Below are 25,143 nucleotides of genomic sequence, written 5' to 3' on the forward strand. Positions count from 1 at the left end.
CTGATCTCGATCATTTTTCAAACAATGGAAACCTCGAGATTTCGCATCAACAGATCTTGGAACGGGGAAGGTTTTCCACATTTTAGTAGACCAGAGGTATCCGGCTGCTTTAGTCTAAACGAAAACAGAGAATTTCTGCCAAACACTGTGCAATTGAAATACTTCAATGCATCACCTTCGGAGACTGTCAAATTTGACCTGAAAGTGGGTTATGATTTGGTTATACGAAAAACAGCCGAAGCCGATAATGAGAGATTGGATCACTTGTTACGGTGGATTCTTTTGAATTGCCACAAGATTCGTGCTCCACCTGATTCCAATCGATGGTTTGAATTTTTCAAAATAAATTATTCGTCACAGATTTAATGTTTCAAGCCATTTTTCGTATCGCATTTGTGTGTTGCTAAATTTAGATCAATTTTTACCCAACAAATTGTGAATAAGAACAGAAAATAATTACTGCAAAAAAAATTTGAAACTTTTTCATGCTTGACAATGCTCTTTGTAATTGTTTATCGATTGCAGGTTACAGCCTCATTTTGTATGCTTCCGGGGTTTACTGACAATGCTTTGGTGTACTCCATTTGAGAAACAAGAGGGATGGATAATTTGTGCATCGAAGTGGCAGGGCACGATATACCTTTGCGCCTTTGATACAGAGGAGAAAAAGCTACGAAAAAGCAACATATCTAAAAAGCAGTTACAATTCATGTCCTGGGGATTCAAATTTGAGCAATATTTACTGACTGGTATAAACAATTATTGGCGTTTATTACAATATCATTAATTTTTATGCTTTTCACCATCCGACTTCCTTCTTCTTTCTCAATTAGTACTTTGTACTATTTTTCCAGATTTAAATTCAATGAGTTTAGGATCTTACAGATTCACCTGGACAAGCATCAGACACTTCTAAGCCTGTTAATGAAGGTGAAGAATTTTGCTGTATGTTCACATCCCGCCTTGGCAATAATAGATTATTGTACGGCGCGGAGATGGATGGGGTTTCATCCAATGAGGTTTTAAGAGAGCCGATTGACTGGAAAGGGGTTAAATTTGTGGAACTGAAGACAAGTCGAGTTATTGAAAACAGGCGTCAGGAGGAAAACTTTAGAAGATACAAGTTAATTAAATGGTGGTGCCAAAGTTTTTTGGTCGGCATCGAAAACGTTTGTTGTGGATTCCGAGATGACGATGGTATAGTTAGAAATTTAACCAATTACAGCGTACCAGAGATGACTAGAATGTCAAAGGTGATTAAGTTTTATAAAGAATCCATCTGATATCACAAAACAGCATGTTTTTCAGAAGCATCGTTAGTGTTAAGTTTTTAGAAAATCTTTTTCAAGTATCAATAAATGTCTAAACAAATTTCGCAATTTTATTTACAAAACTTTGCGTAATTTGTGTTAATTATACCATCATTGTTACAGGGAATTTGGAATGCTTCGGAGTGTATGAACTTTTGCAATGAATTTTTGAATTTTGTCCAATCAGTAGTTACAAAAGACTATAACGAATGTGTCTACAAATTCGAGTGGGTACCAGGGAATGATGTGCAGGTTCATCAGATGGACAGTGAATCTAAGTACTCTTTCCTTCGTCCATGGTTCATCGATGAAGCCAAAGTACAAATGACGAGACGGTAATAGGTTATTCAAAGCTTAAGAGACAAAATTGTATAAAAAATAAACGTGGTCATTCACTGTGACATTTTATTGAAAAGTTTAAATTTTTACAAAACAACACCCTTACTTTTCCAATAACTATAAACAAATAATAAGATGCAATGTTTGCGTTTATATAATTTTTCTCAATGGTTCCGCAACCATAAGTTTCTTTTCTTAAAAATTTAAACTCTTTCAGCTTCTCTCTTCCTATGACTAGTTACAAATAACCAGGTATTTTATATTACCTTTATTAACTTACTATCGTCAAACTTTTCGATCTGTATCTCTTTAAACATCAACCATTCAAAGACTTTTGCCAAGAACTTGATTTACTGCTAACATTTCTTCACGAGACATTGGATTTAGCATTAGTCCCGGAACAGACTGAGTGTGCTCTAAATCACGAAGCTGGTTCACTTTAACTCTCAAATCACTCCTAATTTTGTTGATTTCAACATCGCACTCTCTCTGATCTACAACATGGAAACAACTTTTGAAATTAGTTTGCGAATGCGAAGGATTGTGCTGAATTGACTTGTCTCACATTTTTTATTTTTTCACTAAATTCTACCTTTTGCAAGCAACTCTTGAGCAGAGTTTGTTGACATTTTTATCAGCAAAGGTCCAACAGCCATCCAAGTTTTATCAAATTTTTGATTCCGCAAAGCCCGCTCCCCCATTCTATCATCATTCCTTCGTTTATCCAGTGCAACAATTTCCTGCCTATCCATCAATATCTCTTCAGCCTTGGCCTCAACTTCTTCCAGATATTTCAATGTCTTCTGCTCGTCATTCATTGCGTAGTCTTTGTTACTATGTGGGAAACAGATGATAATGCTAAATATCACAATCGTATCAATAACAATCTAACAATTACTCAGATTATTGCATACGTCTTTTTGAGTACATTGAACATATTTTCATTCTTAATATTTTTGAAAATTTTGGTGAAAAAAATCTACTTGGTTTATTGTCTCTATTCTGAATGCGATTACCAATCTTATAATTAGGTATAATTAATCCTAACAAGACATGGAAACAATAATTAATATCAGTTTACAACTTCTTAAAAATCGCAAAGTAGCACATCTTTTTGTACATATATTGTAAGAAATTAAGTGCTTACATCATCCATTCCAGTTGTACCACCAGTCAATGATTCTTTTTTTCACTTCACCAGAAAGGGTATATACTACAAGCTTTGTAGAATAAAGAATATTGACAATAGTAAACGTAATGCATGTATCGAAAGGAATTATGTTATGAAATTTTAAAACAAAGTTCTTAAGAGGGGATCCCAGTCCGGAAATTTTCAAAAATCAATATTTTCTTTTTTATATCTTTGAAGTGAAATGCTTTAAGCTTATTTTGAACCCAAAACCATAGAAAAAATCTAAGAATTGACGAAGCTGCAGCCATTGAAATGAAACAGTGCGCATTGATATTCGATATCAGTCGGTTGCGATTATCTCGAAACTACATTTCTTAATGCAGTATGACTGATACCTTGAGTAACAGTCACACTATTGATTTGGCCTTGTGCGTTTATCATCGAAACAGTAGGCATTTTTAGTTCACATCGGCTCTTGTTATTTGGACAATTCATTTGTTAATAATAATGAAATTACCGTGTTTCTTTAAAGTGCAAAGCGGAGGTCTTGCCTTCAAGAGGTTGTAATTTGGACAATTTTCAAAATTTCCACACAACTTACGTAAACCGATAACCAATAACTTATAATTTAAGAATCTTTCTTCTTTTCACATAAAATTTATAACCTTCAGATATCGCACCGATTGGACACCCACGTCCACAGGGCCGATACACCATTGCTTATACCACAGCCTGTTTTTGATATTTTTACGCATAAAAAATCACACAAGTTCACAGATATATGTAATAAATCTTGAAAAAAAGTTAATTCATTAAGACTGTTAGTTCATTCGTAAAAAAAATCATGATTCCAACTCTTGAAATGCGGCTTCCAGACTGAGAATTCCCCTTAATTTGTAGAATGATGCATGTTGTTTCAACGAATGATTTTCTGCTGAAGTCTCAGATATTAACAACATGGTACATTGTATGAAGTGAGACTGTTACACCTATAGTAGAATACATGGGCTAATGTATCAAAAAAAAAAAAAAAAATACAGCGTAATTATTTTTCATCTTACACTGCCAAATTCTTCATGTTCAGTCTTACAGTATTGGGACTTTCCAAGATTCTATATGGCAAGAATACATAGTTGAAACATATGATGTAGGCACTTCACTACTTGGGGTGCGTTCGAATTGAGCACTTAAGCGCTTTCAGTACATACATGTAGATATGCATCGACGTATAAACTGCTATAGGACGTGGCTGTCACAGCTCTCAAAACGCCCAAGTTGAATACACCCTTGAACTGTAATCTCAACTGTCTCTGCTACGTCACTATTTATATATTGTACATAGCAGTTCATACTAAATCAACTATCACACCATTGATTTTTAAACAGTAATAAAATACACATCTCATGGTTGTTCCATCATTGAATATTAGATTCGAGAACAAGTGGTGTGAGAAAAACCTGTTACTCGTGTCGTTTGATCTTATATAGCTTCTTTGGTCAACATCCCTTCTCCATCTTCTTTTCATCATGTCGAAGTTACAATTTTAGTTACGTTATTGTAATGAGGCATATTGAGGCAAGCCGTTATTTTTGAGATTATAACTATTTGAATTTCAGTAAGCGGTTATACTTATATTTTGAAGACTTATCTCCTTCAAAGTCCTTGTAACATGGAAAAATAGTGAAGTTTTATCAACGTTTCATTACAATGACATAACCAATTTCAGCCTCGTGTTTTTTCAACGTTCTCCTAATGACTCAATTATTCTAAAGCAATTGTATTGCTTTTTACAAATTTAAATCAGTTGCTCCAGCCTTTTTTCACTCCTTCATCAATCTTTTCTTGATTTCTGTAGAAGAATTCTTATCTGATGCTCCGCACTTTTCTTAAGAACCTCAAACTCAATATCTTGATCTCCATACGTCAAGTTTTGTTCCATAATAAATTTACGTTGCCTCACATCTCCTTGTCTGATATTTTTTTAAATGGTCAATATACGAACGATCTTTGTTCAATGTCAACTAAGCTGTAGTGATGACAAATTTGTTTTTCCCCTTTTATAACTGACAACTTATTCAATCAATTCTTGCAAACAAATGATAACTGAATTCGAATGTTTCTTGGAGAAATACAGGTAATTTCTCTTTTCTGATATGAAAGTAAGCATTATAATAAACTTTCTTGTGACCTTACACTTGCAGGAAGCTATTGCAATTCAATTGAATAGTTAGACATCTATCGCAATGCCAGCAGCAGCTGAATTATAGCTGAAAATGTGCGAATTCAAGACAATGCTATTCGTATCATTCGATCTTTCATAGCTTCTCTGGATAATAATTTTTCTCTATCTTTTTTCCTTAAGGTCTTTGGACGGATTATCCGTACTGGAGAGACTGCAGACACATCCTCTGGCTTAAAATGAGTTATTCGAGCTTCTTTGCTGTCTCCTTGGCCAAAACCTTTACGATCTCTTTTAAGAATTGTCTTGATTGGATACTTTGCGCCCTGCCCCGAAGGTCCCAGCCCAGTTTCTTCGTCCCATCCAGTATTTAAAAGCATTTGATACCCTTTGTTTTGTTTTGCTATCCCATATGCAACACAACGCAATTTTGGTTTAGTATTAAAAATGTGCAGTGTCGAAGACTCATGCTGTTTAACAGATGTTTCTTTGAAAGCAGTTTTACATATTTCGCAATAAAACTCGACTTTTACATTGTTGGCATTTTGTTGAATGGATTGTAGCTCGTTTTTAAATGACTCCTCTACTTTCGTTATTTTGCCACGTTCATCATCACGTAAAGAAACAATGTCAGACTTATCGTGTGACAAAGTTGGGCTACTTTTAATATCTTCAGGGTCTTTCTGACTATTTTTCTTCCTTAGTAGAGCTACGATATTCAAATGATTTCTTTTAAGAGCTAATTGAGCTGCTGTCAAACCAGATTTTTCCTTTGCTTTCTTATTCACTCCAAGTTTCAACAGATATTGAACAATTTCAAAATTGCCATTATATGCTGCTGACATCAATGGTGTCCACCCGAAATCGTCCGACACATTGACATTATCTGAATTCAAATGTTTCCTTAAGAAATGTAAATCGTTCTGCTCGACTGCTTTCAAAATTGAGTTTGTACTGACATTCGTTATGACTTTTTGTGTAAATAGAGAATTGCTAGGCTTGAGCAGATTACTCTGTTGTTCTGGAGCTATGTCGGATTTGGCCAAAGTATCCGGTTTAAAATTTTGGCAGATGATACCTTCGTAAGTTTTCTTTGCCTCGATTCCTTGAAAATTAAGTCGTCCAGGAAATTTCTTTGCAGATTTGCTCGGTACCTCAGTGGACTCCTTGACAAAACTTTTCCAAGGTATGTCAACCGTAGTTAACGCAACCCAGTTTGAATGCAAAGACATTGCAAAGTGTTGTCGTTCAAACCCGAGGTTGTAAATATCAGTTTATTTCGAAAACTGATGATGCACAGAATTAAAATAAGCAATTTGATGTGTAAATTTTGCTAGTTGGTGTTGACAGCTTAAAAACTTCTCTGTCAATGTCCATGGTTAGGAACATTATTACGACAAAGAAGCTTAACATCGTTGGAATGCTTATTTGAATTTTTTACCTTAAAAATTTCTTCGATTTTAGGCTTTTAGTCTCTCATGTCTCTTATTCGGGTCACGAGGCTATGTTTACGACAAAGTGATAGTTACGATCACAATTGCTACTATAAGCGGTGGCCATAAGTCTGACTACTTCTTGGTGTCTCTACTATCTAGGTACTTCGTGATGTTAACAAAATAAAGTGTGTTCTTTCGGCGGACGCATTTTCGCCCCGTTCTGCGCCGACCATATGGAAGCCATCTTTTTAGTAACATCGAATACAATTATATAAGAATCCAAGATGGCCGTCATATGGAAGAGGTACCACGAGGTACGCGATTAGTTCTTAAACATGGCTGCGCAAAAGCGTACCGTTTTGTTCTTACCTAGAGCATATACTACTCACTCAATACTACTGGAGGCGTTGACTGGAGGAGTTGACTGGAAGAAGTTTCGCGTGTACAGAAAGTGTGGCGGAGGAGTGAAATAGAGCACTTATGCCATGTACAACCTGTCTCTCTTACGTTACAACCTGATTGGTCGATACATGAGCTACTGCTGTCATCTAGCGTATCACTGTGGTATCAACTTTGAGCGGAAACCGAAGGTCAAGTGGATCGGCATAAGCAAAGAAAAATAAAATCCAAACTGACAGCCGCCTTTGAACGATCACGTCTGACAAACCCTCGAAGCTGTCAAACATCGTCTTGTCGTCGTATCAATACCTGCGTGGTAAGCATCAATAATGACATAAGGACAGAATTGCGTTGTTCTTTACTGTCCGATCGATTCGTTTATTTATGCTAACGTCTACTTTTCATAACTCCAATCCACGTAAATGTGACGGCAACCGTATAATTCAAGATATAATAGGTTAAAGTATGTATGCAGCACATCCACTTGCGTTTCCATGGTATTCTTGTAAGAAAGTATTTTATAATATACGTATCCAAGTTTTATACGACATGAAACATACTCGTATTCAAATAGCGCACATGTATTACTTTTATCATACTTAGAAGATCTGGGACTCCCCAATTCCTATTAATCCGTAGATACTGAAGCTTGTCAATATATTACTCAACACATTGTTGAACGAAGTATTTCTCATCTCTGTGATAAGAATTTAGCTGACTGTTTACCTTGTAACTAATATTTACACTGACATAAGTAATTACTAGAAATTTTCTATTAATCTTAGACTCTACTTGTTCTAATGTTTCTAATGAAACTTTTAAATTATATCAACTTGCTTCAATCCTAGGCATATCGGACTTTGATAAATTTAATTTTGGGAATTAAAATTATACAGTGCTTTCAATTATTGTTTGAACTTTGGGTTTCTTATTTAAATAATAATTCTTATAATGTTATACATCAAGAGTTGAGATGCCGAGTTCATATTTATACGCTATTAACAATGAGGGGAGAGTATTCGGACTTTCGACATCAGGCAATATGTGGAGAGAATTCATGTACTTGGGACTGGAGTTTAAACAACTCTCCGCAGTGCCTCATTTCATGTGGGCCATTGGTGGCGATCGTCAAGTTTACGTCCATGTACATGGGCTAGATATACCCATTCGCATCAAGGAAGAAACCTATGAAAATGAAGTAGGTTCGTCTGCCTGTTACTAATACTTGTTAGAAGAAAATCATTTATACTCTGTGTAATGAAAATTTATCATTCTCAATTCATATAGATTTTTCACTTCTCAAAGCAAATGTGTTGAAAGAATCTTCTTATACGATACAACTTTGAGAAAGAGCTCCAGTTGTTATCAATCATCAATTTTGCCATTACATTCAAATTCAGCTTGAAAATTCTTAATAAAAAAAAAATTTCCTCAGCTATGACTCAAAATTGAATATTGTCACTGTCAACATCTTTTATGGTTTAGATTTTATGATATATTTGGTAAAGAAAATTAAGGAAGGACTATATCGAAGGAAGTAACTTCTCTTTAACGATGGCTCTTACTGTCAGTTGACATCCATTTACAGAGTTCTTCTAGCATGACTGGTACTGCTTCAAAGATGGCTACACAAGCATTTATTTCACTTTGAATTTTCTCAAAAACGTGACATGAGTGAAAGTTTTTATTAACAAATTCGTATTTGGCATCAAAACATGCTCATGAGAGAGTCAATCTATTTTGTAATGATAAACCTACGTAAGAAAGATTTATAAGACCGATACAAACTTTCCTTCTAAATCATTTTACTTTCCTCATTATATCCCAACTCAAGTAATGATTGATAAAAACTTGGATCGTAAAAAGTTAACTGATTTTTATTGTAACTTTTTCTTACTTCAGCGTTGGCTACCCTTGGAAGGTTTTAGTGGGCGACTTCTACCAACAGATAGATATAACTTTTCAAGTCAGGATGGTACAGTGGACCGTAGTCGAGATAAAGTTAAGCTTCCATCTATGGCATGGCAGTGGGAAGGCGATTGGCACATTGAAACAACGCTCGATGGTCAGCCGTTAGATCATGATGTATGTGCAACTTTTTCATATGGCCTTAGTTATTATCCATGTGAATTTCGTATTACCAAGATTGCAAATTCATAAAGAAGACAACCTTTAGGGCTGGACTTACGCAGTGGACTTTCCTGCGACTTATTCAACAAATAAACAATGGAAATCATGCGTCAGAAGACGGAAATGGGTTCGATATCGGAGGTACAGTGCAATGAACTCGTGGTGCGCTATAGCACCTCTGCACAAAGATGCTACTAAGGTAACGAGCAACAGTACTGTAGATACAATCTTGTGACAGGCTCAATTTTCTACAAACGACATTGAAACTCTATTTCAAATGTTTGCAACTGTAGGAGCCTTTCATAGATGTGGCTGTTGGTGGAAATCAGATTCTTGGCGGGCATTCGGGAAACATGGTAGTTTGGGCAGTCACGGCCCACGGTAGAGTATGTATTACTATTATTATTCTTAAAGATTAAATATATCACTTTTAAACCATCAATTTCCGTCTCAATATCTCATAATAATTACTGTATTCAGATAATGTTCAGAGTCGGAGTTAGCACAACATCACCTGAAGGACAGAGATGGAGTGCTATTAAGATGTCCAATGGCTACGAGGCTATTCAAGTCAGTGTTGGACCAACTGGACTTGCTTGGATCATACTAACAAATGGAAAGGCACTCGTTCGCACTGGAGTTTGCAGGGAAAATCTTATGGGTACATCGATCAATGATTGAATCCAAGTTCAGATATATATCCAAATAAATATTTTACTTCATTTCGCTTTTTCAACCTCCTCTTACAGCTATTTTACTTTTTGCTCAAATAAGAGAGTTCTCCAACTGATACAAGGATAAATCGTACTATCAGAATGCGACTGCAAAATCTACAAATTCACATTTCAATCCATAACAAGTAAACGGTATATTTCATTACATCTCAGTTGACTTAGTTACTAATTACTTTGATACATCAATTTCTCAGGTGATGGCTGGGCAGAGGTAGAACCGCCGAATGATAAACTCCGCCTTACTCAAGTTGGCGTTGGCATAGATTCCGTGTGGGCTGTTACTAATGATGGTAGCGTTTGGTTCAGAAAAGGTGTTAATGGCCAGTCGAGTATGTTGTGTGAACAGATGGCTACGGGAACTGGATGGGTTGACATGCTGAGTAAAATGGCTCTAGTTTCAGTTTCACCTGATGATCAGGTGATGCTGCAAAGAATTTCCAAGCAAACACATGTGGCTGAGAATCCAACACGTTAATTAATAAAGTAAATATGTCTAAAGGTATGGGCGATAGGTCATGACGATCGCTGCTTATATTATCGAACTGGAATCAGAGGGACAGATCGAACTGGAAAAAAGTGGAGAATGATTAACGCACCTCTCCAGCTTAGTAGGGCAAGCAGTAACGCTAGCCTTTCATCTAGTAATCGTCATAGTCTTTGTGGTACTCCACAGCAACATCGCCACCAAAGTTGGGGCTCCTTGGTAGAGTAATGATTAATACAAATTTCCGAGACCAGTGAATTTTATTACCTCTGTTCTTGAAGCTAAAGTTTGCATTTTTTAGTCTCGACCACACAGCACTGGGGATGGAGCAGCACTGATCAAGGACTGGGAAGAACAATCTCGATCCGCGCCTACCCCTACATCTTTGAAATTGTTGCAACGAACAAGCGACGGTACTTCCACAAACAATTTGCAACAGACCTCATCCCAGGAATCTTATCTCAATGAGAGTAAAAATAGGTGAATACGTATGAAAATAACGTAACATGGTGTTTATGTAATTCAAGTTGAACCATCCAATTTATTTTTTCAAAATACTTTGCAGATCGTCAAATTCAGTGAATACGAACGATTTGACTGAAGCTAGTGTTGCTAATATAACAATATCCAATGAGTCATTAACCAAAGGTGGAGAATCCATCGTCGTTTCTGGGAAAGGAATGAGCAATACCGTTAAGGTTAATTAAAATTAAAATATAAATATTCTAAATATTCTTTGTTTTTGTTTCTCATTTGTGACAAAGTAAGTTACTTTGATAAGTTTCCAGGTAAATCCAGCTGCATGGAGCCCAGTTCATTCAGTAGGATCTATGGTTGGTGTTGAAGCACATCCCGAAACAGACGGTAGTGTATTTGATCCTGATTTAACCGGAGATTCCGGTGTTTATGGAGAAGATGAAAATACAGCTGCAATGTATTGGGCTGAATACGACGTTTTATGGTGCAAGATCGAAGCTGGAGCCTGTTTCATTGATCAGGCTAACCCTCCAAAGTGGCGAGTTGAAAACATAATGTTGAAATATAAACCTCAAAGCGCAATAAGATATCCATTCGTTTGTTTTCAATAGTACAAAAACAAATTCATCTAAAATGTAAAAGTCATTATCATATTTTACTTATTTAAAATTTCTTTCGTCTTATAGGATGGTGGAGAGTAATGGCACTACTTGTGGTGAACTAACTGAACCATGGAGGGAGCACATTCTCTGCAATCTTAAGAAGCGGCTAAAAGATTTGGATGTGAATATCTTGTCATATGAAAAAGCGATTGAAATGTGGGTTCTCGAAAATAATCAATAACATTTTTAAATTTGAAAATAATACGAAGAGAATTGTGAAAATACGCTCAACGATGGGTAAAATGTGTATATTGGTTCGTCTAGGTCATCCTGTGTGAAAAATGGTGATGCACGATGTCAATTGAAAGGGAGCAAAGCGTATCAAGACTGTGTTCTAGAATTAGAATGGATTAGCAATACAAGCGGTTACGTAGATTCTGGTACACTTACCATTTTGAATACAGACGGTGCAACTACTATGGTAAAACGAATTTTTCACAATAACTGATCCTTTATTATCATTTATTTGTACTTGATATACAAAATGTATAATTTCCAAATTTCACTTTCAGTTGCAATTCCCGATATCAGAAATAGTGTGCGTGGTCTCCTGCAGTGAGCCAGGAAACCCAAGACTTGCGATACACACTCCTAATTTATCCCGCTCAAAAATTTTAAGACTGCAATTTGCTAGTGATACTGAAATGGAAGATTGGATGGATAATCTTACTACAGGCAAGACTAATGAAAAAATACAAGATTAGGCCAATAACTCTATCAGTAAAATACAAGTTATGTGGAAAAAATCATGATACTTTCGATTCCTAATTGATGATGTTTATTTCAGTCTCGTGCCAAATAAATAATCTTCACGGAAAGCCGGGTCCAAATTCGATTTGGGCAACCACTGGTCTTGGAGATGTTTTCGTTTATGATACAGAAATGGCTGAGGTAATTTTTCTGTGAATAAATTTTGTAGTCAAATAATAGGTACACTTGAATGTTTCAATTTCACAAACTTTTCTTTCCTGATTCATTCTAGACTAGCCAATTAGTCGACGGTGTTTATACACAGGAATTACTTACATCTGGAAACCAATTACCATTTGAAAGCATTTTACATAATGGATTCGGACCTGGAAGTTCTTTACATATGTCACTTTGCCTTTACGACGACGCAGACAGGTACACATATTTTTCTGGAATCATTGTTGTACTGAATAATGTTCTTTATTACTTGCTGCAAGAAAAAGTTTATTTCTAACAAAAAAATAACTATTTTGCAACAAATTGAGAAAGATTTATTGAGATAATGAGATTTCATAACAACTGGTTGTTAGATTTGAACTAACAAGAATAATTGACATTACAACAGGTTGGCAATAAATCTGGTTTGTTATACAACAACGACAATGAAGCAACAAAAAGCAGCTGAAGGTCATGACATAGCTCTTCACTTCAATCCCCGATTAAACGAAGACGTGATAGTGAGAAATACATATCAGTCAGGTCAATGGGGCGACGAAGAAAGAGTTGGAGTGAGTCCGTTGAAGGCAGGCTCCGATTATACCCTGAAATTCGTCTGTGAGGAAGGGGGGTACAGAATTTTTATTAATGACATCGAATATACCTTTTACAGTCACAGAATACCACCAGAGAACATAACGCATCTCCGCATCAAAGGGCTGATGACATTAAGTAGTGTCTGTTACAAAACTAAATCTGTAAGTGAAGCTCATTAATCCCTTCAAAACATAAAAATAATATGGAAAGTATTGTATTTGTTGTGTCAGCCTGTATAATACTAATGTTCAGAATTTTACTTATTTTCTTACTGTTGCAGGTTATCATTGAGCCAATAAAAATATTTTGGAGACAAATGGGAGGACATTTGAGGAAGGTGGAAACGTGTAGTGTTGGAGTAACATGGGGAATAGGATACGATAATACAGCGTACGTTTATACGGGGGGCTGGGGTGGAAATTTCTTAAAAGGTTATTGAAGCAACTGCAATGAGTCAGCAGTGTTACATTTGCACTAGTATACTTATTAATCGATATTTATTACTCAGGTTACAAAATTCGGATTTTTTAGGTTTACGGTCTAACAATACCGGCATCAATTCAATGGTAGATACGCACAACTACTTTGTTTACGAGAATCAACGTTGGAATCCCGTTACCGGTTATACATCCCATGGATTACCAACGGATCGGTATATGTGGAGTGACGTAACAGGGCGTCATAAGCGAACGCGAGAACATACCAAAACTCTTTCAATGCACTGGCAATGGGTAGGGATAAAATTTTTCATTTAAATTTAACTACTTCAATAATCGTGAATATTTTCGTTGAATTAGGTATCAGACTGGATAATAGACTTCCATACTCCTGGTGGTGTTGATAGAGATGGGTGGCAATATGCAATGGATTTCCCTGCACAATACCACGGTCGTAAGCAGTTCACCGATTACGTGAGAAGACGAAGGTGGTTTAGGCGTTGTCAATTGAAAACTAGCGGACCTTGGCAGGAACTAGGAAATACAAAAATCGTCGACATCTCATTATACGTAAGCAAAATCATCGGCGTATGTTGTACAATGACCTTCATTTTATCAGTAACAGCTGTAGGTGCGTTAATCGAACAAAAAAATGGGATTTAAAGTACTAATATGTTACTGATTTAAATATACTAGTATTTCTGAAATATATGTACAGGTCAGATCCATTTCTCGTTCAAAAATAGTATGCATTTTTCTTTTTTTTTTCTCGCTTAAGTGCACTGTAGAACCATCGTATCCCTGGCTTTTACTTTTATAAGTTAAATATGATACTGAAATCGAATTCACGTATTTGAGAACGACTTATTTAAATATTTTAAACATGAGCACCATGGGGCAAATGATTAATTATAAGAATTCATTTCATGTACTATCCGCATTCCAGATGGCACTGATAGTTTACATTAGGGTCTAATTATTCCTAATTTGTGGCATCTTAGACAACAAGTAAACCAGGCGACGAAGGTTTCATAAACGTGTGGGCTGTTGCTGCCAATGGGGAAGCATTGTTCAGGCGCGGTGTTTCAGAATTGTGCCCATTAGTGAGTATAATATTCTGGTTAACTTTAGATAATTGCAATAATCTCATCGTGATAGTATACAAAGGCTCCCATTATTTTCGTTGTGAAAAAGCTTCCTTATCAAAAAATATCCTAGAATCTAAATGATGTGTAGTTTTTTCAAAATTAACCGTTAAAACATATCTGCGTATGACGAAAATTCATGACTTTCTCTATTCCCAGGGAGTTTCCTGGGAACATATACCCAGTGATCAGGCACTGATCGGTATTAGTTGCGGTCCAGAGGGTCAAGTTTGGGCTGTTGGTAAAAATGGAACTTCATACTGGAGACTTGGAATATCTTTAGCCAAGCCGACTGGTAAATATCTCCTCACAGATCTGTCTACTCATTAATATCAATGGTAATTATGATTGATTATTAATTATGATTTCAGGTGAAACGTGGCAAAATGTAGAGCCTCCATCAGGGGCCCAGGTGAAACAGATTTCAGTCGGAAAAGATGTAGTTTGGGCGCTGGATACAACCGGCCGATTATCAGTACGTCGGGAAGTTAGAGCGAAGATTTTTCCCGAAGGCACATACTGGCAAACTTTACCAGCCATGCCAAATGATCCAATCCATATCGGTGCGAGAAAGTATTTTTTACAGACCTTTTTCAATTCTCTCTCGTTTTCTTTCGATATCACGAAAAATTGTAGAAGCACCGTATTGGAAATGCTAAGAGGTGCAATTACACAAATCTATGCTAGTTTTTTTGTTGTATTTGTTCGGCAGCTCTGAATTTATCTCAATGAATCTACCTTTACCTGCTTGGAGTTGGAATTTGTTATTATGTTATCAAATATATCATGTATTCAATAGTAGCATATTAAGTAGTGATGTTGTTTTTTTCATTTATTGCAATAATTTTTTTGTTGTAGCAACAATTGTTGAAAAAGATAACATAGCAGACAATTGTTGTATATTCTACACAGATACTTTTGTTCCAACTGCCAAACAAGGATTTCGTCATGTATCTGTGGGTAGAGAAAAAGGTCAAGTATGGGCTCTCTCTGGAGCTGGCATTGTTTGTCGCAGAATAGGTATAACGGATGAAAATCCGGCTGGAACAGGATGGACAACTGGTATTGGTGTAAGTATAGATTTGTCGTTATTCTATTAATAATTTTATCAACCGTCCACTTTAATAAATTCGTTTCTTTAGGCAAATTGGCAGTATATAAGTGCTGGTGGCCTTGTAAACCGGGCACAATAACGCCAGTTATCATTCATCGCAAAAACCATTGAAGTAAACAACCAAAGGGAATAAAGTTGCAGTAAAACCTTATTGTTATCAACTTCGATCGGTCCATTGATCCTCTTTTCCACTTCAGTAACCTTTCCCAACGACATGTGAGAGTACCTAATCAATTTCATCATGGACCCACGCTCTAGTCAAGGATATAACATAACTCCTTTATTTTAAAAACATAAATCCAGAGCAGTTCATAAAAATGCATTGCTACTGTATTTAAGGAATTATCACGGAATTAATGTACATACAATACTCCAATTATTCGAATTGTTATAGACCATCACTGTCAGATATACAAGCTATTTTTATCATTGCTATAAGATTCAAAATAATGATCAAAACGTATAGAAGCAACAGAAGATCATTCAAATACAGATCATGAATTGTGACGGTCAGAAACTTACACAGTCAGCTTATAAAATCATCTATAGGCAAAATCAAGCTTAAGGAACTAGTGATAGTTTCGGGCTTAATAGTTTAGTCAAGATTATATTAGCATAATGTAAAAATTGTTATGTAACACTTTTTCAATGGAAATGGAGAAAGTCTATTGCTAGTACGTTCTGCTCATTGAATTTAAAAACGCTTTTAGGATCAATTATTTTCTGAAAAAAGATGAGACACCGAGATAGGAAGATATGATTATGCAGTATTATTATGCGACGAATTGATCAGTCATTTAAAATGATTCTGGATTTTAACCTTCTAATCTTGAAAAAAACACTTGAATTTTTTTACAAGCATAGTGATACTTGTCAGGTACTTCGTTTTCATATCCATACCTTAAAAAAAAAACCTATTTTGTGATAATAATTGAAGAAATATTTCAGGTACACCTACCTAGTATCACCGTAACAAAAAAGTTAGATTTTATTGTAGGAGTTTATAGTACATAGGATCATTTATCGGCTGTTAAGCATGAGTGTGTGTTGAGCATAATGAGCGAAGCCGATTTTAACACAAGTCCACCTAAGTAGATCTATCGTTTCAAGTGTATACGTTCAACAATAGGTGACCCTGTAAATTTAAAGGATAGAAGTTATTACATTCTTTTTGCAGCAAATCAGTGGTCCACATGATATAATATGTAGTTGTGGAGTAATTTTGATATGATAGTTAATTTGGTAGTTATTTCAACATATTTTTTTTTATTAATTTATAATCTAACACTCGCTAGGAGATCAACGAATGATTCCAGTCCTCCATATTGTATGATGCCACAGTGTTTCGCTACCAGTCAGTACGGAATAGGAGTGTCAAGAGATCTGAGGATTCAGTCATTTTAAGTTGACGATGAGTGAGTTTTTGAATAAACTGATACCGCGATTTTCTTTAAATGCAAACGTACGACAATTCGTAATTGCTTCCTAAACTTCATTAAGGCACTTCTATTCTTACACATTGAATCATAAAGACAATATTTTTGTGTAAAGTAATTTTATTTTTGCTATCAGTATTTATTTTCGTAATCAAGAATTTAGAATCCTAATATACTTATGGAACATAATCGAGCATATATGCTTCTGAGTTGAAATATGGTCGTACGGCTGTGATTTTCCACCAAAAAATTTGTTTCACATAATTTATCTTTTACTTCATCATTGTACTATGCAATACAGTCAAATAAGCATTGCTATTTTGACTGCGAAAAGAATAGAGTTTTAACATGAATAAAATGAATGAAACTATGGCAAATGACTTATTGAGTACATATTTCTCATTGAAAATATAGCAAGCATTTATCTTAAGGGGGGACTTTGGTGAAATTTTGTTAATATCGAAGTTTTTGTTTTTTTCAATGACGGAAAGAGATGCATACGCGAAAATTTCTTTCTATAAGATTTAGATTATGATGGCATGACTTCTCCTGATAAAAATTTCAATCTTCTGCGAAGAATATCCATAAAAGAAGATTGAATTTGTTCTTTAGGACATGTACTGCTGTTATCTAAATCTTGTAGAAATGAATTTTCAATTACATCTCTCTTAAAGTCATTTCCGAAATGAAAAATTCAGTATTATGGAAATTTCACCGAAGTCCCCCCTTAATAGAGATACATTAATCTTTTAATGGGATTCTTACATTTAGGCTAATACTAAGTATATACGGTGGTATAAATACTCAAAGAACATAACACTAAATTTATTTTAAACCTAACTATAATAGCTATGCACCTTCTCAAGTGGAGTACTGAAAAATAAATATTATTTATAATATCAATATTTTCCGATATATTTGACTTTTTACGGATAAAATGTTTCGCTCAAAATTTCCAATCGTTTACCTTTTAGAATTCACTCCTGCGATCAGATTAGAAAATTGAATGTTGCCTAAATTCTCAAACAGTAGATACAGTTTTTTATTTACATTCATTTTCACTATTCGGTAATGATATCAGTGCATGAGGTCGATACATTTCGGAGCATCAATTAAGTACTATTTGTGTACAATTTAACACATAATGTAAATGAAAATGTCATTCTCTCATAAAATAGCATTTTAACTAATTAACGGCTGATTTCACAAGTCCGGTACATTTTAGCACGGTTAGTATCACATATTATTATAAATAATGTAAAAACTTTACGACTTCTCTGATATGTGACAGATTTTCTTAGAAAACTTTTCACAGTTGTGCTTTTCTTTATACGGAGTTTCTTCATTGCGAGTTGCATTAGTATGATAGTAAAATCTTGAAAATAATATTAACTCCATATTCATACGTCATGCGTACAAATTGTCATAATATCTTTTTTCCACAATACGTTACGCATAATATCGGGAATCCTGTTCTAAAATTTAGTACCTTCCGAAAGTTTTTTATCTTGACTTTCATTTCGCTGAACTAACTCTTGCCTTTCGACTTTATCCTTAGCACCTTGGACGCTGGTATTGATTCCATATGTGAAGTAAATAACAAACCCTATTAAAAAAAAACATATGTATATATATATATTTACATTATTTCCGTATTCTTTCAGATCGTTCAAAGGTACTCTTGTTTTACAAAAAGAGCAGATTCGTGTAATCAAGTTTTAGATCTTACCAATAAACATCCAACCAGCAAATCTGATCCAAGTGTATACATCCAATTGTAGCATCAAGTAGAGATTAACGGCAATGCTCACGCATGGTATTAGAGGGACAAGAGGGACCTGTAATATGGAAATATCGAACATTGGTATCAATATTATCAAAGCCTAGCAATCGACTCACTGTCTTAATTACCTTGAAGGCCAGTTCGATGTCGAGAACTGGCTGTCTGCCGATGGCAAAAACGATGAGCACCTCAACGAGCACCATTACAGATACAGCTAAGATTATCCCTACATGGCCATTCTGTATGTTTGCTATGTTCTTATCTACAGTATACCCCAATGGTAGTATCAATACACCTGAAACGAAGCAAAAAAAAAAAAAAGAATTCAATAATGATTATGCTTGATAAGCACCGTATTCAAGCTAGGGATGTTCGGTATCTAAAAAAATTCCACTCATTTTCGCCATGGATTATTTAATTGGTGCTTTGTGTATACTGAAATACCGGTTTCAAAAAATGAACAGCACTTGGAATAATTAGTTCGAACATAAATTCTAAATAGGAAAGACAAAATATCGAGATTTGCATGGTAAAATTGTGTTCCTGAGCAAGAAATTCTCGTCGTACGTTGTAGTTATATTTGAAGCACCTTTAGTGAAATAGATTGGACGGCAAATAACTTTTATTGATATGTATGGTATGTTCACACACTATTTTTACAATACAAAATTCTTTATCACATTTTCGACAATGGCAGCAGGTTTCTTTTGAAGTTTATCTTATTATTATTTTTCAAATCAAGAATTGGTGCTGAGAGTGCTAGTTGAATAAAAGTTCAATTGCCTTCAAGATTTTAGACACGGTTATTGTTTTCACACTCTTCTATGTATATGGCAAATGATAGGTGCAGTATCACCCGAACTTCCAGTTGATATTTAAGACGACACTAGCCTTATCGCAACTTACCGAAAACAACAATACCCCAGCTGGCAACACGACCAGAGAATTTAGTCGGCTCCTTCAGACCATTAAGATTGAAGATCTGTTTGAAACCAGTCCACAAAGTCAATTCTGGCTCCAGAACGTAATTGTCAACCACGTTACTGTGCGAGGATTCAGGCTGATACCTAAATTTTCACACACAACAATCTTAAGGTACACCGTAAATTGTGACGTCTGTGAGAAACACCATATACCGGCCTTTCAAAAATAATGCAAGCAATTTACCTCAGAATTAAAACACACAAAGCTACAATCGCATAGGCCATAAGTGTTCCGATGGACATCATGTCGATGAGTTGATTTATATTAAATATAAGTGTCATGAAGCCTGGAACGAAGATTGAAAAAAATGAAACAATGCATTATGCAAATAACGTGTCAGCTCTTTATTGTCACGAGAATCTACGTTTTAAGACATAAACTCACCGGAAAGGAGTCCGGAAACCATAGTACCATAAAGTGGAGTCTGAGTCTTGGAATTGACAATACCCAAGAATTTGAAAATAATTCCATCAGTCGCCATGGCGTACAAGACTCGGGGTAAAGGAAACATAGCCCCAAGCATGCTTGTGCATAATGCAAAAACCGCACCGACATTAACGATCCATTTGATAACGGGCCATCCAACTTGATCAAATACGTAGGGAAAAGGTGCTTCCGCATTCTGAAAACGTTGGATAATGTCATTTTGAAATAAAATCGGAACTGCGGATTGTATGGTGCGTTATCGGATTGAAAATTGAATGACTACGTTACCTGATCGTAGTAGGGCCACATCATCGTGAGCACTGTTGAAATGGAGAAATAGGCAAAGAAGACTACGGTTAAAGATATGACGATAGCCAACGGTATGTTCTTCTGGGGATTTTTGGCTTCTTCTCCGGTGGTAGCTATCGTGTCGAAACCCACAAAGGCATAAAAACACGTCGCTGCACCAGCCAAGACCCCATTGAAACCAAAGGGCATGAAGCCACCCACCCCGGCAGTTTCCGTATATTCCGAAGGAATGTCTTCTTGGGCGATGAACCAATTTCCTGGATCGGCTGTATCGAGCGTCGGATAACACGTCGAGAAAGAAAGCATAAGGATCAGACACGAGAAAAATATCGATGAATTACTGCTCGTTGTAATCTCTGGTTACCGTTCATTGATCCAGCGACTATGATCACCGAGAGAGTCAGCAGATTAATGGTGGTGAACGCGTTGTTCAACCACGAAGACTCCCTCACTCCAGTTGCAAGTAATACAGCTAGCAGTAACACCATGCCAAAGGCAAAGAAGTCCGGATATTCGGACAGGAAAGAAACGTTTATTGGCATTGCTTCTCGCAATGCTTTGCTCATCACGTTGCCAACCAGGTAATCAAGGTAGTTGCTGAAACCTCGAGCAACGCTCGCTGTACCTGTAAATCATAATAATTATAAAACAGTGCTCATTCGTGTTTCTAATGCGACTGATGACTGTGCGTAGAGCGATTATCACGAAAAAATGATACGAGAATGATCATATTTCTTGGTTTTGGTACTACGGTTAATCATTGGTCGTGTGGTTGGAAATCGATAAAATTCACAAGACGTGATGATTCAGACATTCTCGGAAAAAGAAGTCTATCTCAGAGATTTACAAAAAATTAATTGTAGAATTTTGGTCGATAATCACGGAAATCTAAATGGAATTACAAAGAGAACCGAGGATGAAAGTTGAACAAGAATTGAAGAATGATTTGAAAATAGTAGAAAATAGTAGAGAATACACATTGATCCAGATATTATACGTTAAATGAGTATATGTGTATAATTACCTATTACGTATTCTAAGATGAGATTCCATCCGATCAAAAAGGCAACAAATTCTCCAACCGTCACGTAGCTATAGACGTAAGCAGAACCTGCTTTCGGTACTCGTGAGGCGAATTCGGCATAGCATAATCCTAAAACGTTGTAAGGATATGGTTAAAAATAGTAACGGAACTTCGACAGCGGTAGTAAACGGAAAAAATTATCGTTCTCGGCACGTTGCTTGGTGAATTTTTCATCATAAAATAAACAGCGTAGATTCATTTCTCTTTGAGAAAATGAAATTATAGTTTCGTGTGAAAGTTTGCTTATAAATATAATATGGCCGATGATTGAACCCTCGGCCAGCTTTGTGGGGTAAAAATTTCGATTTAGTTGATAAATGGACAGATCGCAGCGTACACCGAAGTACGAAAATCCTGTAATTTTAGAACTCTACGCCTTAAATTTTTCGCGAAATAAGTCGATCTGCAATTTTATCACTTTTTCGAATTGAAAGTTCGTCCTTAGACTTTTACCAATTTCGAAGCAACGCGAACTGAAGCGTCAATGTTTATAGCTTATTTGATCACGGTATAATTTCGGTATTTCGTATTTCTGTACTTTATTTTATTTATTTTTTTATTTTTTTTTAAGAAATCTTGGCAAGTTACGAGGACAATAATTTGATAAATACCCACGATTATCCCGAAATTAAATTAACGAAAAGAACCGATTATTGGCCAACCAACCCCTCGTCAAAACTGATTAAAAACGGGGTTTTTCATTATTAAAAATCAATCGTCATGATTATACGTGCCTGCCAATGCGGACGCTGCTGCGGCTATCAAAAACGAAATGCAGACTGCAGGTCCGGCGGTATCTTTCGCGACAGCTCCTGCAAGGACGTACGCTCCAAGACCCAGAGTGGAACCAATTCCAAGGGCCGTCAAGTCAAGCAAACCGAGGCATCGAGACAAAGCGGTATCAGCCGTGATATCTTCCTGCGAATCCAGTCTACGCCGGGATAATGCTGCCCAGCATTTTGCTGCCATTTTGTGCCAATATTTCAGCGTTGGAATTCAATTCACCCTAATTTATTATCTGAAAAGAGAAATCAGTTTCAGAAAAGCGATGCGCGCAAGGAATTTACAATCTAACAGGGAACTTCCGACTTGCTAATACGTTATGCCATTTTTTAACTTCCCGTTTCTCTGTGTAATCAATTTTTTTTCCCGACGATATCTCGAGAACGAATCGTTGGATTTCAATTATTTTGGTCTCAATCGACGGAGCTTTTCCAAATTTAGAACTGATCCGATTTTGGCTTTTATCGGTTCAGTACTTTTTCAATTATTTAAACAACACAATTACATTATATATAAATAGAATCAAAGTTTATACCTTGATGAACGAATTTGAACGAAAATTGATACCGTATGGATTTTTGGGTCGTTGATCACGAATTCAAAGTCAGGTTTTTTGTTTTTTCGAAAGTCATAAATCGATATCTCAAGAACCGATCAACAGATTTTTATGATTTCGGTCTCGACGAACGCGGACCTTTTTTAGGTCAGAACTAAGCAGATTTTGGGGTTAATGGGTCAAATAATTTTTCTGTTACTTAAAGGGAAATCATTATGATAAAATAAAATGAAAGACTTAATTTGTTTATGTTTTATAAACTCGAAACGCATATCCAAGCGGGAAGTCCGTAGGCTGACCCATCAACATCGGCCAAATTACCCACTTGTTTTAATTTGATCTATTTCCCATGGTTGATTTTAACGATGTACAATTAACGTTCACCGAGCATACACTCAGGGCAAATATAGTTAGAGATTGTGAGTAAATATTGATAACAGAAGAAATAACAATTCCAATCACGTTGCATGTATTTTGTTATTAGAATAAATTCGGTCGGTTAAAGTTTAGAATTTGTAGAACTGATTTCAGTGTAATTGATACGAAAAGGAAAAAATGATCTCCTTTCAGAAAAATGATGTGTTTTTGGTGAGCCCCAAATTGATCTCTTTCATGCATTTCATAAGAGCAATGACTATACCTAAACTGTAGATAATTTAAATGAAATTCTCTGTATATTCAAGAGAAAAGTCGTTGACTTTGTTTTTACTGAAAACTTACCGAAACGATAATCTCTAAATCGTACAGATCCGACTTTCGGATGACTCGCAACTCTTAGACAGTGCAAAAGTGTGATCAATGTATCCGACTTTGAAATCTTTTCGTTTTGTATAAAAACACATGCATAATCAGTATTCATTGAGATAGAAACATTTCAAGGATCAGAGTCAATGCCAATAATTTTCCGTACAATACGTCAAATATCGTTGATATATTCTGCATTTTTTACTCTTACAACGTGGGTTCGTAATAAACTGTACGATTTTTCTCAGCCCAGAGGAACACGTGTGTAACAATCGTTGTGTAATTACTCATATCTTGATAGCAAAGGCGATAAAAGCTTACGAGCTTAGTCGGAAGTCTGTTCGTGTCTGGCTGAGCTCTCTCGTTATGAATGGTGTAATGCGTATGATATATAAACAAACATATCTTATTATAGATATGTTCGTAAGTTACATCCACAGAGTATCGAATGAAATGATCCATACTCGAAGAGTTCTATATCACTTTGAATATCGAACGCATCCTTGTCGTTGTAATATCCGTAATATAATATCGTCTAAGCAAAAGTGGCCCTAATATTTTTCCCGGATAACCGAAGAGACGATCCTTTTATTCGCTCCTACCCGGCTGTTATCGGCAATTACTGATAATCGGTTTCCTAAAATGGGTTACAGAAAACCCGAACCTACACCGGTATCATCGAAGCCTCCTATCGTCAAGGCTGCATCTAAAAATCGAGGAAAGAAAAATGTGCTCTGAATGTAGTGACCTGAATTGAAAACGTTTGTTTGAATGTTGATTTCAGCCGATTTTGCACTATCGCGTATTGCGAGATAAAGGAACCAGACGTCGAGACGCTGGGCCGTGCGCCAAGTTAACATGGAACACAAAGTATTTAGTGACAAGGCCGATACGCGGTAGATTAAACAATTTATGCCCACAATGACAACTGATAGCCTATACTATCCGACGTTATGTACATCGATGCATATCGAGAATCCCAGCCGATATCTTATGCGGATCTTTTATCTAACAAGCTCGGACAGGCATTTTAATTATTAATTAATTTGATGATTTAATTTCCCGACATCTTACAATCAGCACTGCGTTACATTATTTCACGCATATATACGATAAAGTCGATGTACAAACGCGCAGCAGCTGCAATCGCTCTAACTTTCTATTAAATTCACTTTACTTCTTTTGGCGTACCTTTACAAGTCCGGATTTTATGTCCACTCTGTTCGCCAATTTGTACTGCTTTTCTACGAGAAAATGTTGCGAGGAAGAAGAATGAGAACTAGGCTAGTCAACGGAAGCTCGAAGAAGAGTGGCCGATATTTGCAGGGAGATTTTCTTTCAATCTTTACTAATCGTAAGTTTGAAATTTTACTCCCACCTTTTTCAATCGTTTTAAGAACCAGCCGAGGTTGTTAAATCAGCTGAAGATAAGAGGAGCAGCGAGTATAGGCCCGAGTCGTATATATTATTTGACACTTTTCTGATAAAATTTTGAATTTGATCGATTCGACTTTATATCTTTGACAATAATGCAGTACAGTGAAATTTTTATACTT

General features: G+C 35.9%; 5 protein-coding genes across 18 annotated transcripts in view; 2 read left to right on the forward strand and 3 right to left on the reverse strand.

Moving 5' to 3' along the window:
• Positions 1-1,718, forward strand: LOC124182933 (decapping and exoribonuclease protein-like). Its single transcript, XM_046570761.1, has 4 exons — positions 1-326; positions 526-749; positions 886-1,253; positions 1,434-1,718. The coding sequence occupies exons 1-4, from the start codon at positions 25-27 to the stop codon at positions 1,647-1,649; spliced, it is 1,110 nt and encodes a 369-aa protein (XP_046426717.1). The 5' UTR covers positions 1-24; the 3' UTR covers positions 1,650-1,718.
• Positions 1,701-6,922, reverse strand: LOC124182940 (p53 and DNA damage-regulated protein 1). 6 transcript variants are annotated; one of them, XM_046570775.1, is made up of 3 exons: positions 6,787-6,922; positions 2,242-2,483; positions 1,701-2,143 (listed from the first exon to the last, which is right to left on the reverse strand). In XM_046570775.1, the coding sequence occupies exons 2-3, from the start codon at positions 2,465-2,467 to the stop codon at positions 1,974-1,976; spliced, it is 396 nt and encodes a 131-aa protein (XP_046426731.1). In that variant the 5' UTR covers positions 2,468-2,483; positions 6,787-6,922; the 3' UTR covers positions 1,701-1,973. The 6 variants fall into 6 exon arrangements, with proteins under 6 accessions (XP_046426731.1, XP_046426732.1, XP_046426730.1 ...); XM_046570776.1 differs by having other exon boundaries at positions 6,767-6,870; XM_046570774.1 differs by lacking the exon at positions 6,787-6,922 and adding an exon at positions 6,403-6,622.
• On the reverse strand, positions 4,614-6,395 carry LOC124182932 (G patch domain and ankyrin repeat-containing protein 1 homolog). The gene has a single exon (XM_046570760.1). The coding sequence runs from the start codon at positions 6,191-6,193 to the stop codon at positions 5,066-5,068; it is 1,128 nt and encodes a 375-aa protein (XP_046426716.1). The 5' UTR covers positions 6,194-6,395; the 3' UTR covers positions 4,614-5,065.
• Positions 6,897-18,064, forward strand: LOC124182925 (tectonin beta-propeller repeat-containing protein). Of its 8 annotated transcripts, none has more exons than XM_046570737.1 (26): positions 6,897-7,259; positions 7,400-7,525; positions 7,763-7,994; positions 8,699-8,881; positions 8,973-9,125; positions 9,220-9,312; positions 9,407-9,587; positions 9,855-10,078; positions 10,160-10,363; positions 10,446-10,624; positions 10,710-10,842; positions 10,933-11,159; positions 11,308-11,439; positions 11,548-11,704; positions 11,796-11,958; positions 12,071-12,174; positions 12,266-12,408; positions 12,599-12,947; positions 13,067-13,217; positions 13,318-13,517; positions 13,584-13,793; positions 14,225-14,326; positions 14,528-14,663; positions 14,740-14,931; positions 15,227-15,438; positions 15,511-18,064. In XM_046570737.1, exons 3-26 carry the CDS (start codon positions 7,770-7,772, stop codon positions 15,559-15,561), a joined length of 4,104 nt encoding a protein of 1,367 aa, XP_046426693.1. In that variant the 5' UTR covers positions 6,897-7,259; positions 7,400-7,525; positions 7,763-7,769; the 3' UTR covers positions 15,562-18,064. The 8 variants fall into 8 exon arrangements, with proteins under 8 accessions (XP_046426693.1, XP_046426690.1, XP_046426696.1 ...); XM_046570734.1 differs by having other exon boundaries at positions 7,436-7,525; XM_046570740.1 differs by having other exon boundaries at positions 7,436-7,525; positions 15,281-15,438.
• Positions 16,752-25,143, reverse strand: part of LOC124182928 (cationic amino acid transporter 3) — a 16,710-nt gene continuing 8,318 nt past the window's right edge. For both annotated transcript variants that reach the window (XM_046570752.1, XM_046570753.1), the window contains exons 2-11: positions 22,239-22,522; positions 21,445-21,573; positions 20,785-21,045; positions 20,400-20,686; positions 20,070-20,307; positions 19,869-19,971; positions 19,608-19,768; positions 18,830-18,996; positions 18,648-18,756; positions 16,752-18,524 (exon numbers count right to left, since the gene is read on the reverse strand). In XM_046570752.1, coding sequence (XP_046426708.1) covers positions 18,394-18,524; positions 18,648-18,756; positions 18,830-18,996; positions 19,608-19,768; positions 19,869-19,971; positions 20,070-20,307; positions 20,400-20,686; positions 20,785-21,045; positions 21,445-21,573; positions 22,239-22,473 — 1,821 coding nt within the window. In that variant the 5' untranslated portion in view covers positions 22,474-22,522 and the 3' untranslated portion in view covers positions 16,752-18,393. The remainder of the gene's footprint in view (positions 18,525-18,647; positions 18,757-18,829; positions 18,997-19,607; positions 19,769-19,868; positions 19,972-20,069; positions 20,308-20,399; positions 20,687-20,784; positions 21,046-21,444; positions 21,574-22,238; positions 22,523-25,143) is intronic.

The sequence above is a fragment of the Neodiprion fabricii genome, chromosome 5 (assembly GCF_021155785.1).
Source record: "Neodiprion fabricii isolate iyNeoFabr1 chromosome 5, iyNeoFabr1.1, whole genome shotgun sequence".
Lineage (NCBI taxonomy): Eukaryota > Metazoa > Arthropoda > Insecta > Hymenoptera > Diprionidae > Neodiprion > Neodiprion fabricii.

Bases quoted from the DNA above. Each gene is read 5' to 3' on its own strand.
- LOC124182933 (XM_046570761.1), top strand. From the start codon at position 25: ATGGAAACCTCGAGATTTCGCATCAACAGATCTTGGAACGGGGAAGGT. The intron at 327-525 runs GTTTGAATTTTT...TATCGATTGCAG, and splicing joins CCACCTGATTCCAATCGATG to GTTACAGCCTCATTTTGTAT. The intron at 750-885 runs GTATAAACAATT...AGGATCTTACAG, and splicing joins TGAGCAATATTTACTGACTG to ATTCACCTGGACAAGCATCA.
- LOC124182940 (XM_046570771.1), bottom strand. The intron at 2,144-2,241 runs GTAGAATTTAGT...TCCATGTTGTAG, and splicing joins TCAAGAGTTGCTTGCAAAAG to ATCAGAGAGAGTGCGATGTT.
- LOC124182932 (XM_046570760.1), bottom strand. From the start codon at position 6,193: ATGTCTTTGCATTCAAACTGGGTTGCGTTAACTACGGTTGACATACCT.
- LOC124182925 (XM_046570737.1), top strand. From the start codon at position 7,770: ATGCCGAGTTCATATTTATACGCTATTAACAATGAGGGGAGAGTATTC. The intron at 10,364-10,445 runs GTAGAGTAATGA...TGCATTTTTTAG, and splicing joins ACCAAAGTTGGGGCTCCTTG to TCTCGACCACACAGCACTGG. The intron at 11,160-11,307 runs GCGAGTTGAAAA...TTCGTCTTATAG, and splicing joins CAGGCTAACCCTCCAAAGTG to GATGGTGGAGAGTAATGGCA.